This window comes from Manis javanica, chromosome 8, assembly GCF_040802235.1.
Source record: "Manis javanica isolate MJ-LG chromosome 8, MJ_LKY, whole genome shotgun sequence".
NCBI lineage: Eukaryota > Metazoa > Chordata > Mammalia > Pholidota > Manidae > Manis > Manis javanica.
Window position 1 is genome coordinate 98,766,320 of NC_133163.1, and position 14,616 is coordinate 98,780,935.

The 14,616-nt window shown below is 41.2% G+C and overlaps 1 protein-coding gene across 1 annotated transcript in view; it reads right to left on the minus strand.

The window, feature by feature from the left end:
* Positions 1 to 14,616, minus strand: part of SHC4 (SHC adaptor protein 4) — a 120,647-nt gene that overhangs the window by 18,942 nt on the left and 87,089 nt on the right. Inside the window, exons 7-10 of the mRNA XM_017668841.3 lie at positions 10,749 to 10,872; positions 9,031 to 9,202; positions 6,949 to 7,009; positions 544 to 723 (exon numbers count right to left, since the gene is read on the minus strand). Coding sequence (XP_017524330.3) covers positions 544 to 723; positions 6,949 to 7,009; positions 9,031 to 9,202; positions 10,749 to 10,872 — 537 coding nt within the window. The remainder of the gene's footprint in view (positions 1 to 543; positions 724 to 6,948; positions 7,010 to 9,030; positions 9,203 to 10,748; positions 10,873 to 14,616) is intronic.

Below are 14,616 nucleotides of genomic sequence, written 5' to 3' on the forward strand. Positions count from 1 at the left end.
ATTGAGGAAAGAAAGAATCCTTTTAGCTCCCTAAACATGAGGCCAAAGAATGGCCTTTTTTACAATGAGCGACTGTAGTGAGTTGAAAAGTGGTCCCAAAGAGGTATATTCCAGTCCCCACCCCCAGTGCGTGTGATGTGACCTAATCTGGAAAAAGGTTTTTGCAGGTGTAATAAAGGATCTCAGGATGAGACCTTCCTGGATTTGGGGCCCACCTACAACAGAAAGGTTTTGTCCTCTAAGAGAAAGAAGATTTGAGGCACAGGAGTGAAGGCCATGTGGAGACTGAGGCAGCAACTGGAGAGATGTGTCTACAAGCCGGGCAATGCCAAAGACTGCCAGCAGCCACCAGAAGCCAGAACAGCGGCATGGAGCAGATTCTCCTCCAGAGCCTCCAGAGGGAACCACCCCAGTGGAGAGAGTAGGACTTCTGGCCTCCAGAACTGTGACAGAATACATTTCTGTCGTTCTAAGAAGCAGAGTTTGTGGTCATTTGTTATAGCGGCCGCAGGACCCTAATGCAAACGCTAAGCAGGGACTTACTTTCACCGTGCCATGGGCTCCCCAGGAGGTGAGCTGAGCTCTGCTTTCGGGCTGAGCCAAGTGTGCTCTGAAAAGCCTGCGTATTAATGTAGCAGGGGTCATCGAAGAGCTCCACTCGACACGTGTGCTTCCTTGACAAGGTGTCTCGTTGTGGCTGCGCCCCCATCTCCTGTGCATTACCTGTGGTGATTAACGATCAGTGTATTATATTCTTGCTTTCTAAACAATGAATAAAATCACGTTTCAGTTTAGAATTGATAGAAAGGGAAAAGCCACCCCTATCCCACACAAGCATTGAATTTTGATGCTAGATTTGACCTGGAAAAAAACAAGATAAGCACTGGTCTTTGAGATAAGCAGCCTCCCTCAGCTGACCCGTTGCCCTGACAGCAGACAGGAGACACACACGGAAGACCCAAGAGAGGAACAGCCGGGGAAGGAAGGCAGCCGACTGTCCTGCAGACAGCATGAACTCACACACAACATTGCTTGGCGCTGCAGGCCAGGAACCAAGAAAACAGACATGCCATGTGGAACCTGAATAGCTGTTATTTAAATTCTTATTTCAAAACACTTATTACTTAATTTTAAATTATTAAATGTGGGAAGTCTGCCTTCTCTATGCCCAAAGTTTTGTTTTGCCAAGCTCAGCCTTCCCCAACTGCTGCTATTTATTCTGTTATTTAAAGGAAAGGACTCACCCTCAGTTATCTCCTCCTTTCCCCTTACTTTGTCCTACCTTTTTTGCCATACATAGTGGTCAAAATGATCTTTCCACAACTGAAAATCGCATTGCATTGAGGTTTAAAAACCCTTTAATTGCTCCCATTGCTCTTCTGATAAATCGCAAATCAAGAAGCCCCAGGCCCTGTTCACGTCTACCCAGCTTCCCTGGCACCACTGCCCTCCCCAGTCTCTGCCCAGCTTGGCTCACACTGACCTTCTTGTAGGATCATCTCCACCGGAAGGCTATGTTCTCTGATTGACATGCTCTTCCCTCCCCTTCTTCAACACCCTCATCTTTTAAGTGTCAGTTTAAACAGCTTCTCAAGAGAGCCTCCCTTGACCTTCTCAGACTAGACTAAGTGTCTCTGCTTTCTGAGACTGTACTTCACCTTGAGAGCCCATATCACAAGACTAATGAATTATATTGTTATTATTTTTTGTTAATGTCTGTGCCACATCTAGAGTACATGTTCCATGAAGACAGGGATCCTGTCTTGTTCACAGCTGCAACCCCTGCTCCTCCTCTGCACATATCTGGCATACAATATGATATCATATAGTTATTGAAAAAATGGATATTAATACCATATTTCACTACCTGAAGGGAAGAAGTACTTTGTACTATCTAGATGGTTCTGTCCTGAGAATGCCAGGATAGAATGTTTCTGCTTTTCTGTTTAAACAAGCACACTTATCATTTGTGGTCTAAGATCACTAAGACATTGTACCTGAAGTCGTGACAGTGACATTCCATTGACTTACTGTAAAATCACATCAGTCCTATTGTTTCAGTCATTAGACCCCTTCAATGTGGTATGCAAAGAAGAACAACTTTATAATGGATTCCACACCACGAGGAATAGTGCTATGTGATTCCTACAACACAAAGCATGGCAACCTAAGCCTACCCCAAATAGGGGAAGGCATCAGGAGACTGCAGTCTTACTCCCTGCTCCCCCTTTACTCCTTGTCTGCCAGCCACTACCCACCACCTTCTCCCATGTCATACTCTGCAGGTGGGATGTCCCAAGGGAGGAGCGAGTGTCTACAGAGAGAGGGGTTGACAAGACACCTTGTTTCTTTACTGCATTGTGCAACATATCACAGTTTCTATCTGCTTTATTTAGTGTATTTATGAATTATAGTATCTAGTCTAAACTAAACTTTCACAAATGGACAAGTGGCTAAAAAGAGCAATGCTAAGAAATCAAGGATTGAATATCATTCTTTTAAGCTTAGCACAAACTCCTCCTTAGCTGCACTGTGACCTTATAAACAAGAATGGTCTGATGAGATCAGAACTTTGGCCTCCCCAAAGTTGAAACTATCAAGATTTGAAACATGGATTTATGTCTTTTTCCTTATCTATAAATGCTCGAAATGTATATCAGGCCTTGATGTATTACCTAACGGTAGTAATCAGTCACTAAAATGGCAAGACATTTTTTTAAATGTTTATCATTAACTGTAACTTTGAAATTTTGTATTTTTGTGTTTTATAATACATGCATAATATATTAGCATATGTGTATATAACTTACACATAATAGAATTATCATTTATTTAGGAGCACCCACTCATAAAAATGTACTGAAAGAGGAATATGACCAAAACTGCATGTAAGTGGTCTGCTCCTAAATTAACGTAGGCCTGAGTTCAGATCCCTATGGTACCTGCTACTATTTGTGTGCCTGAGGCAAGGTACTTTAACATCTCTGTCAGTTTTCATATCTGTGAAATGGGGATGCCTAGCTTCAAACACACTTGTAAAGCTTAAATGAAAGAATGTGAGTGAGACACAGACTGAGCTTGGCATCTGCCTCCAGGAGACATTTAGTGAGTAGTTCCTCTCACAGCAGCTGTGTATTTACTCACTGTTGCTGGGTCTCGGCACATGATACTTATCTCTTGATGCAATGTCCTCCCCATTCCCTTCTCTACCTAAGTCCTGATTGTCCTTGAGATTCTGCTTTGAACCCACCTCCTTCAGGAAGATTTCCCCTCATTCTTCGACCCCCTAAGCTGGGCAAGGTGCCACTCCATGATACATTGTAGGTACCTATTCACTTATCTGTCTTCCCCTTGAGACTCTAAATTCTGTGGGTCCTTGAAGAGAGAGTAGGACCCATTTATCTGTGTATCTTCTGCATCTTCAATGCCTGGTATGAAGTTAGGGCTCAAAATAAGAATGTTTTCACCTGAATGAACAGATGAGTGAATGTGTACCCATTTTCCCTTTCTTAGCCTATCTGACTCCATTATGTTCTGAAGACCTTGAGTCAACCTTTCGCTCAGGGCTCTGATTTCTCTGCCCTTCACAGAGCACTGGCGTGAGCTGACCACATCAGATTTACCATCCCACTGGCTTATACAAAAGCACCAATGTCTATACGTAGTCTTTCTTAAAACTACTATCCATTTTTTTCCAGTGTGCCATTATATTTAAGTCAGCAACATTGTCTTAAATTTTTTTTTAAAATCTCACCCTTAACTCAAATTTAAAATCTTTCTAAACTTAAGTGTGTGGTTGTTGAGAGCTTAACCACATGTGCCAGTCACTATACATTCCAAAATTTCTTTGTGCCCAAGTATTACTCTGAGAACCAATCTAAGCTGCCTAAGAGAAGATTTGAGGCAGAAAATAAATACATATGCAGTGTATTTACTGTGAGTACTAAATTTTTTAAGTGCAAACCCTCAGGGTTTTGGGGAATTTAATATCTTTTTTATTAGAAATATCAACATTTCCATTTTAACTTGAAGGTTAGGAAAACACTATTCTAGTTTGCTAATTATTTTTTTTCCACAAGGGAATTCAGTATTAAGGATAGGGATCTTTTATGAATCTGGCATTAAATAGATTTAACACCTTCAACAACCAGGAGCCTATTGCAGTATTTGTAATACACCGGAATTCAAGTTGTAAGTCAGTATTTGAATAAATAAATGTCTTGGGAGGATAATAACAAACATTATCGGAAGTATTTGTCTAGGTGCCTCTCAAATGCTTAGATACGAATCTCTAGGAACAGCCATAGAAACGGTGTAACTGCTATCCTGGCAACTGCTAATAATTTGCTCACTTGTCAAAAATTCCAAGATAACTTTTTTAACATATGCCCAAATAGTCACAGGCAGGTCCCAAATGGGACCACCTGATTTCTGGGTGTCTGGGGATGAACGGAGACTCGAACCACAGTCCTTTCTGCTGCCATCAGAGGACCTGTGCCTGTCATGGCCCCGGAGCAGGGGGTGGGTCCTTCCATCCCTCCATGGTCTTGGTCTTGACATCTGGGAGATGGCTTCCTAGCTTTCTGGTTCCCACTGGAACTTAGCACCTGCTTTTCTAAGGAAACAATGTTGTAGCTCAGTGATTTTCAGGGGAAGAGAGTATCCAGATGAAGGACTTTTTCCAACCTGCAAACACTGTCTCTCACTCCCAAGAGTCTGCAAGTTTCCCAGGTATGAATTGTTACGGCAGGGCCATGGTAAACAAAGGCAGGGAGCTGAAGCTCTGTGCTGGTCCCAGAAAACCCCACAGTTAAAGTGTAGCTGAAGAACAGGCACTTGCAATGGACTTTTCCATTGTATTCATCACTGCAAAATACATATTTAAACTCTAGTATAGGCAATCCAGAATAAGAGGATATGGTGCACTTGTCTAGGAGATAGCCATCATGGCTAAAATTAATTGGATGGAAAAAATTTATTCTAGACTTTAAATAAACACTGATTACAAAGATCTTTTCATGGGTCTGTCCCAATTTATGGTGACTTAGAATATGAATAAACCATGAAAGAATAGAGGTTACATTGTTGGTTTAAAGAAGAAATAAAACTGAGATAAACAAATAATAAATTGGGTTATATGACAAGGTTACCCTTACAAAAAGAAAAATCTTGAATAAGGTTGAAATAGCACCTCCCCATCCATTAATTCCTTCATAAATGTGTGCTTTGGGGGAAGGGTACTTTAAAAATGTAAAATAAAAATCAAGGCGAGAGCTCCTGGAAGAACAGCCTTGTTCTTCCACAGCCCACTCAGCGCCGTTCTGGAGGTGTGGGGGCTTTCATCCAGCGCGGTCCCGTCAGGAGCCAGGCGACCGAGGACAGGACAGGCGGGTGACCGCGATGGCTGTTCAGTGGAGGGGAGGGGGATGAGCCGGGCAGGGAGGCATGTGGGTAAGGACAGAGCTCTGGAGTTCCTCAGGACTCGGTCCTAGGTCCGAGACGCGTCCCCCACCCCACGCCTGGCTCTCTCTGTGCGATCATCTGGGAGTGTCCCCGCACACCTAAGAGTCCTGATACTCCCTTATCCAATTGTACTCTGTCTCTCTCTCTCTCACTCCATTCCTCCCTTCCCCATGTCCCTCTCTGTGCCTGGATAATCCCTCTCATCCCTCTGGTCTTGGTTTGACTGTCACTTCCAAGCAAGGGTCTCCCCGGCTCCCCAGATTAAGTTAGGTTTCCTGGTTATTTGTTCCCATAACATCTTGGGCTTTGAAATACTCATCACATTTCTAAGCATTCGTTTAAGGTGTGTCTTCCTGGTTAATCTGCGAACTACAGGAATGCCAGTTGTGTCTCCATCCTAAGGCAGTGCCTGACCCACAGGAGGTCCACAGTCACTGAGTGAACTGCTGAATTAATGAAGACTCTACTACGATAAAATAGTATGTGGAGACATTTCCAAGTGGGCTCCAGCACAGGCAGAAAATGGTTACAATACTACATAGTGTGTTCCTGTCTGTAGTGTGTTCCTAACTATTAAATCCTTGCAGGGTGGAGGAAAGCAGTAATCATAGCTGCACCAAAAACAATAAACCTCAGATATCCCCGACTGTATAAGAAATAATAAAATGAATTGATTACACTGGTATAATTCCATAAGAAACATGAAAGTATCTTTGCAAGTGACTACCTTCTAGGTGGCAAGTTCCTACTAATTTAATTGGAGTCGTTAAGTGTGGTTATCCAACTCTATCCTCTACCATAATGCTGTTCAGTCATCTCCCTGCCAGAAAGCTGCAAAACTTTTCTGCCCAAAGAAATAAATATTGTCAACAGTTCATAAGGAGGAAGTGACTAACCAGCAGTATAACTTCTCATGAAAATATGTTTCCAATCTGATAGTCAATACCCTTCATTTGTGCTGTGAAGTTGTGCCCAATATCAGTTTTCACGAGTAGTAAGAAGACATACAATGCCCTGGCTAGTGCATGGTGGATGGGCCCCTAATTGGGACTTTCACATTTCAGATGTCTTTTTGTTCCCTTTTCCAAGCAGAAATAAAAGTTTTGTTTTAATCTGAATGGATTTGACAAGCATAAAGTCTCACATTAGTGTCTTCTTTGAAGTGAAACTCCCTTGAGTTTTGAGCACAGACAGCACCTTTCCAGCGAAAATGCTTTCACGATGATGAAGCAGGGAAAGAGCCCATAAAGTGAAACGACAGCGTGACAGAGCTCCCAGGAGCAAGGGAGAAGCGAGCCTTTCTGGCGACACCTTCCCGGTGGCATTCTGGGCCATCAGAGTGTGGGAAGCCTGCAACTGGGGCATTACGTGTTTGGTTATATACACCTGACTTTCCCATGGGGGTTTAAGAGCAAGGGGCATACAGGACCCCATGACTTAAAGAGAATAAGATGGGGGCAGGAGGGGAAGGGCAGTTGTACCTACCTGTTGCCCTGCTTTGTTCTAAACAGTTCTCATATACACTGCTGTGCGTGGAGTTTCCAGGCTGTACGAAAGCAAATGAAACATTTACAAACATAGTATATGTCTATAAACTTAAAAAAAACATTAATAATATGCCCTGCAGAACACAGTAGACAAGTTCACTTCACTTTCTGACACAGGAAGTGACTGACAGGTAAGAAAAGGAAACTGAGTTTGTGGTGGGGAGCTTAAACTCCGCTTGTTTTGGAGCTGCAGAGGGGGGTCTGACTGGGCAGGGGGCCATCAAGGCTGCCAATGTGAGGCCTGTGTCCTGAGGGCTCCTGCTTCTTTTTGAGAGGTCACAGGACTCAGTCCAAGTTTCAGCCAGAAAGTGTGATTTCCAGAACATATGAATAAACACTGGCCATTTAGCAAACCTCTATCTAACTGTAAACTGATAGATTGGATCTCTACTGAGATATATGTCAGGCTCATTTTTCATCCTTGAAAATCTCATCTTATCAGAGGGCTTCAACAAACCCTTATATACATATACATTGCTCTCTTCAGAAATGGAATGATGTCCATTGATGCCATTGAGAACAGCAGTGTCTGTGCTTTAGAAAGATTAATCTAGCAGTACCATGCAGGAGGGTTTGAGAGAATGATTTTGGAGATGAGGAAGGGGCTTTCGGAATCATCCGGGCAAGTGAGGACCAGAAGTTAGAAAGGTGCAATAGGAATAGAAAATGTTGGGTAAATTCAAAAGATATTTTCATGGTAGAATCCTAGATCTTAAAGTCTGAGTTGATATGGGCCCTATAGTGTGAGAAAAACATAAGACTATAGTGAAAGAGTGGTAGTGCCTTAGTAAATAATAGTAAATCAGGAGAGGAATACAGTTTAGAGTCAAGGAGAAAATGCTGAGCTCACTCCTAATAGAGACAAGTAATGTCACGCTTATGGCATTACAGCTGCAGAGACAGGTAATGGCTGAAGGAAGATATGGAAGCTGGAGGAGAGCTCATGCATGTGGGAGAGGTGAAAGTAGGGCCAGGAACAGAGCAGAGCAAGAACAGGTAAGTGGGGGGTCGGGTCCGCAGGGGAGGGAGTGAAAGAAAACAAAATATAAAAAGAGAAGATGTAACCTACTTTGCAACTCATCAAAAAAAAGATGTATTGATGGGGTGATAGATGGCTACACAGGATGACAGAGCAAGAATAGTAAAATGTTAACTGTGGAATCTAGATGCTGAGTATATGAGTTTTCACTATATAATTCTTTCAACTTGCCTATATGTTTGAAAATACTCATAATGAAATGTTGGAAAACATGAGAACTAGAGATGTGGAATGAGAATGACATGACGGAAATGCTTTAGAAGCTAACAGAAGAGGTCAGACAAAAAAAAGAAGAGGCAGCCAACAGGTGTCAAAGGCTGTAGACAGACTGTGTATATTAAAGAAGGGAGTAGGCTTAGCAATTAAACTGTCGGTGACTTTTGTACAAGTAATTTCTATCAAGTTGTCAAGTGGAATCCAGACCTGAGAAGTATAGTGTGGATATGAAAGCAGAGATAGGAACAGTGTTTTTTCTAGGGTGAAAGGAAAGTGACAAGGATGTGGGACATCACCAGTTGGGTTAGGGGAGTCCAAGCACATTTGCAAACAGAGGAGAAAACCTGGCTGACAGAGAGAATAAAGATTGAGACCGTGGTTGATGGAAAGCACAAGGGCAGGTAGCTGGAAGGAGGAGATGGGATCAGGAACTCAGGGGAAAGAATAGTGGTGGGAAAGACAGCCACTAAGAAGAAAAGTGAGAACATAGGAAGACTTGGAGACGGGGAAGAATGAAATTGAGGATGACATGTTGACTGCCTTAGTCTTCCCAATGAAATAAGATGTGAAGTCATCTGCTGAGGCTGAGGTTGAAGGATGGGAGTGAAAAATGATCTAGTACAGCCCTTGACAATGATTCACTCTCTGGCCCTGTACTGAGGAAAATGATACTTCCTCTAGCATTTGGAGACCTTCAAATTAAATTCTCAAGTGATAAGGACAGAACTGCATTGTTAGTTCCAATAACAATAAAACATTACTTACCAAATAGCACAACTTCTCACACCGTATGGGGCAGTAAGCCATTTGTTCTGTGGCTTGAACTTTGATCCGCACATCTGAAACGCCACCTGCAGGTGGCTGCTTCCCTGGGATTTCATTGTAATACTCATGATCCTCTCTCTCCTCAGCGCGGCCATCACTGGGCACCTCCTCACTGTAAGGGAAAGAAGAATCCCCAAGAGGCTGGGCGGGAATTCAAATGCTGTAGGGGATGCAGAGGGATCAGAACCATGCAAATCATCTTGAAAAACTTTGAATTCATGTTTTAAGTTTATAGCTGTGTTTAAGAGATTTCAAACATATGGGTGGAAGCAACCAGATGGCTGACTTGTTTAGCTTTCCATTTCCACTTTACCAGACAAGTAAAATGGGTAAGCCAACAAAAAGTGCCAAGGGTGGTGCTTGTGTCTCTCCCTCGAGTGATAAAAATATATGTACATATATATGAACTTCCTGAATGTAAGATGTTTTTGTCAATGGGATATAAAAATATAAAGTTTTCCTGGGTATCTCTAGCATGTTTGATTGTACCATTTTGGATATGTTTTGCTGAAAGAAAATTTAGATTTGGACAGAGGGCCTGGCCCAGTTTAAAAATGAAAAAAAAAAATAAGAATGCTGTGGACAGCTATCTTGTCTGCACAAATCTGGGGGAGTATACAGGAATCACAAAGAAATATTAGCACCATATGTGACAAGTGGGTAGATTTATGTAAACAGGCATTGTTTTTAAAATAGAAACGGGGCAAAAAAACAAACCAATATTTTTTTTCCAAATTGGAATTAGTAAAAAAAATTATGAGAAAGAATAAATCAAGTCCTTCTGGACTGAGCTGATTCCATCGACAACCCACAGTTTTTGTGTTATTACATGTCAACAAAATGATGGCACTGAGAGAAGTGCTTTCCTTGGAAAAATTCAACATCAAGCCTCCCTGGTAATCCCCTCCCCTTTGCTACCCTAGACCACCACCTCAGGGAAGATCTCCAAACTCCATGTTTATTGACACAAGAAATGACAAATGAGGGGTACTGTTAAATATGTGTCCATGCATTTTGTTTCTCAGGAGTGACTTCTGTAAGCCAGAGGCCCCACTGCATTCCACGCATGGTGCAGTCTGGCAGCCCTGACAGGGTTCAGCTTTCATTGAGGACTTTCTGTGCTTTAGGCAGAACAACCAGATCCTTGAGTCACGTCAGGGTCCACCCCTGCCACAGTTTAGCTGGAGCTGATCTATTTACATTGCAAACCAGCAAATTAACAGGAATTCCTGTGGTAGACATTTGATTCTTATTATTTTGCTCTTAATTCATGATTTTGTTTTTGTGGGATTTTTTGTTTTTTGTTTTCATTGATATGCAAGGGATCCGGGGTTGAAATAATGTTGAGAAATTTATTGACGTTTATTATTTTATGATACTACTTAATTATTAGCTCTGTATAATAACATCAGAGAAACAGAACTGATCCCTTCTCACTTTGAAAGTCTCCTTTAATTTTGTTACAAAGCCAGAAGAAACAACACCTGGACAAATATGAATGGAAGAAAAACAGAAAATGTCACTGTCCATTTGTATTGCAACTGTGCCTATTGGTAAGAAAAAAAATTCTAATTTCATTAGCCAATTTTAAAATGCTACATTAATTTTAAAATAAAAGAAAAACACTAAGTCAAGTAATTACAGAACTCTTGGCTGACCTTTCACAAGAAGTGTTCAAAGAAGGATTTTGCAAATACTGTTTAAACCGGAGTTCAAAAGCCTGCCCTATGGTACTTATGACGTCTTGGGCCATTCCGTTGCGGCATTCCAATACGTGGCAGGCTGCAAGAGGACATACAAAAAAAAATTAAAATATATTGTCAATAAGAGAAGATTACATAAAGTCAAAATACTTCCAGCCATATACTGATAACTGAATAAAGGGAGTAGGTTTACAAGCTCTCTTCAACTCTGACATGACATAAAGATTACTTCATATTTCATATGCCTTAAACAGAAGAAACATTTGTATTTTACATCTAACACTTAAAGTTTGGGTCTCAAAGCAGGTATTGTGGGTTCACACTTTAATAAAAGTGGGCTCATCTTGACTAATAATGTGACTCATGTTCAGTGTCAGGTCTAGAATTCACTACAGGAGCGGCGCGGGACAGCAATGTGACAGACACACAAGGCTGGCAGTCTTGTCTCTGCATGCTATGCTACAGGAGATTGAAAAAAGGTAACTTCCCAAACCGCCTGCCTTCCCCCAAATAGTAGGGGATAAGCTGCTGGTGAAGATAGGAGCTTTGGATACCCCTCGTCTACCACCACCCCTGTGCCCTGCCGTTGCCCTTATAAAGCAGGGATGCTATGGTAATCCCATTTTCAAAATCCTACTCAAGAGTTATCTCCATTAAGCATCAAATCAACATTTTGTGATGACATTACTAAAAGATACTAAAATTTTTACTAGACACTTTCTCTGAGAAGCAGTGACTGGGAAGACACTAATTTCAAACTAGTAAATTAAAGAAAGAAATTGTGGAGGGGGCAGCTGACAGACGAGCAAAGAGGAACTAGCAAATCGGCTGCTGCTATGTAAAAACAAGAGCATATGTTCAGGGACTATAAATTCCTCTCCCCACCATATGGAATATCATTCTTGACTTGGTAAGAGTCACATGTCTTGCTTAAGGCCTTGAAGATTTCATTGAAATTGAAGTTTCATATGGATGGTTTAGAAAGAATCCTAAGGATGGCTAGAGATAAAGGCAATTAAGTTTCATGAGAAACAAAATTTTTTTAATAAAAGAATATTGGTTTGTATGGCCTGAAGAATTGAGGGATGAGGAAAAGCTTGATAACAGTTAAATATATACAAGAGTGTTGTAAAAACCGTCAGCTGTTCCCTGAGAATAACAAGGTGTATATGAGCGCATGGAGAATTCATTAGACACAAGGAAGTCTTGCGGATCTCAGGAACTGTGAAATCAACACATTACTAAAGGAGGTATCTGAGCAGAGGAGAGATAGCTGTCTTTATGGAATGATTTACCTGTGCTGACTTGGAAGCATGATTTTGTGCTTTGCACTGTCTGGGAAAGGGTTTTGTATTTACTCAAACAAAAGACAGTTCACTCACATCTGATATACTTTGCAGAGCCTATAACAGTAGGTTATAGTTGAACCTCCAACAGTGTTTCTTAGCCTTATATTGATAATCATCTCTAGGAATCTCAGTTAATTCTCATTTCAGAATTGACTTTTATTTAAAATATTTAAATGAAAATTTTGGAAGAGGGGTGTGTGTATGTGGGGGCATGGGGGTCAGAGGACAGTATTACCAAATCAAGCAATGCTGAGGTGTCAAATTTCCTCAAAAGCTATTTATCATTTCCTATAAGGCTGTCCCTTTAAAGAAGCAACCTGGGTCCTGAAATAGACTTAGAAGCTAATTCTAATTTTGAAAGCCCAAATAAGAATATCTGTAAATTTATATTATTTCTACCAAAGGAAAATGTTTGGTCTATCTTTAGACTGCCATTTTATATTGCCTTTTCTTTTTCTCTATAACAGTTTCACACAGTGACCAACGCACAGCAGATGTTTTAAAAATATGTGTTGATGAATAAAATACTGATTTCCCTGGATCACATTTATAATTATACTGTGAGAAATTGTCTTCAGTTTTACTGAAGCAAGATCTGCAGGGAGCGCCCACAGTAGGGCAGGTTCTTAGAGCCAGAGTGATACAAATGATTACTGGGGCCGCAGTCCCCTCCTTCTGGGCCTCACAGCCTTACACCTACAAAGTGCCCCTCGAGATGTGTCCTCCAGGGGAGCCAAGGAAAGTTCTGCTACGTTAAGATAAGAAAAGGTAATTCACTAAAATTCTTTGTTTTTCATCTCATAAATCCCTGGTCCAATTAAAAATAAACCAAGACCAGAAATCCTATCTAAACGAGACAATGATTTTTACAACTTTATTTCTTCTTAGGATCAAGGAGCTGTTGAGAGATAAAGATGGGGAAGGTAATGAAAGAGGCAGGAAATTCAAACATACATACGTATATACATACATAAATATAAAGAACAAAAGAAGGAAGGAAAGAGAGGAAGGGAGAGAAGGAAAGACTAAAGTGAGACTCCTGTGAGAGGAATGAGAAAACAACGATGTTTAAAAGAATGCTGTGAAAACAATCAGATTCATGTTTAAATTCCAATTATGCTACAAACTGTGTGACCCTGAACAAGTCATTGTACAGCAGGATCCTTGCCTGCTAATCAGGGCACTGGGTGACCTCTGAAGTTGCTTTACAGAAATCCTATCTTTCCTTTGTTGCAGAAGCTAAAACCCTCTGCAGAACAGGACAGAGCAGGGCATGTGGGCACTCAGGAATGAGTGAATCAACCAAACCCAGAGACTGTCCTCTGCCACGTCTCACACACTTCTAAAATGTTTTATTTCTCTCAACTTTTCTGACTCTGGTACTTTGAGGATTTGGTCCTGTGCCTGGGCTGATGCTAGCAACATAATTTTCTGCTTTTCTTTGGATAACCTCATTACTGCCATATTACTTTTGAAAGAAGATTAAACAGAAAAACAAAAACAAAACAGTGGAGCCTGCCACCATGAGAGAAATGACACTGGGCAAAAAGGCTGACCCTGTGAGTGTGTGCAGCCTCCCCACCTTCAAGGAAGACACACATTTTGATAACTCTGATGTTGCCACTAGCAGACAGGCTGCTCTGTGAAAATGGTCTTCGTTCTTTTTAAGGCTGGGCTTTGAGTCACACAAATATGCCCATTTCCCAGTGTTAGACCCATCTCCAAAAGCCAAGAATTGCCCAATCTTTACCTAATGGGAAAGAAGGAAGCCAAGTATATAAATTCCAATTTCCAAAAAAAGAATGTCTTCCCAGTCATGTTAATTTTGCACGGAGGCCAAAGCTTGGTCTCCATGTCTGGAATCAGATGCAGATCTGGGTTCTTTTCATTGCATCTTGTAGTCAGACCCACAGTTCTACATTTGGGTATCAGGTACTACACTAAGGAGGATTTAAAATCTTAGATTCATAGTCTTCTATATTTAATTGGATAGTCATGGACAAGAGGCTGAGAACTATTCCTACAGGATAATGGGCCCTTCTTTACTAGTTTATATTGGTTTTTAATAGACCAGTTTTTTGTTTTTGTTTCTGTTTTTTGTTATTAGAAACTTGAAATTCAAAAGTGCAGCTTCTCAGATTAACCACCAGATGGTGCTGTGGGGTAGAAGCAGTGAGACCTCCACCCCTTAGGAAGAAATCAACCAGAAGCCAGCTAGCAGTTAACTGACGTCGCCAGAGATATACACATTTTATAACCATAAACATAAATATAAATAAGCAGGCTAATTTAAATTGACTTTATAGTCTTGTTTTTTTAAACTTTCTTCAGTGACTCAGAGCCATGGCCTTCCTACATCCAGGTAGCCCAGGTAAACTTGGGGCCTCTTCACAGACTAGATTCAGAGAAAATATCTAAACCTTCCTGGACTATTACATATTTGGAGGAAGAGGTGAAGAGAATATGGATTCGTA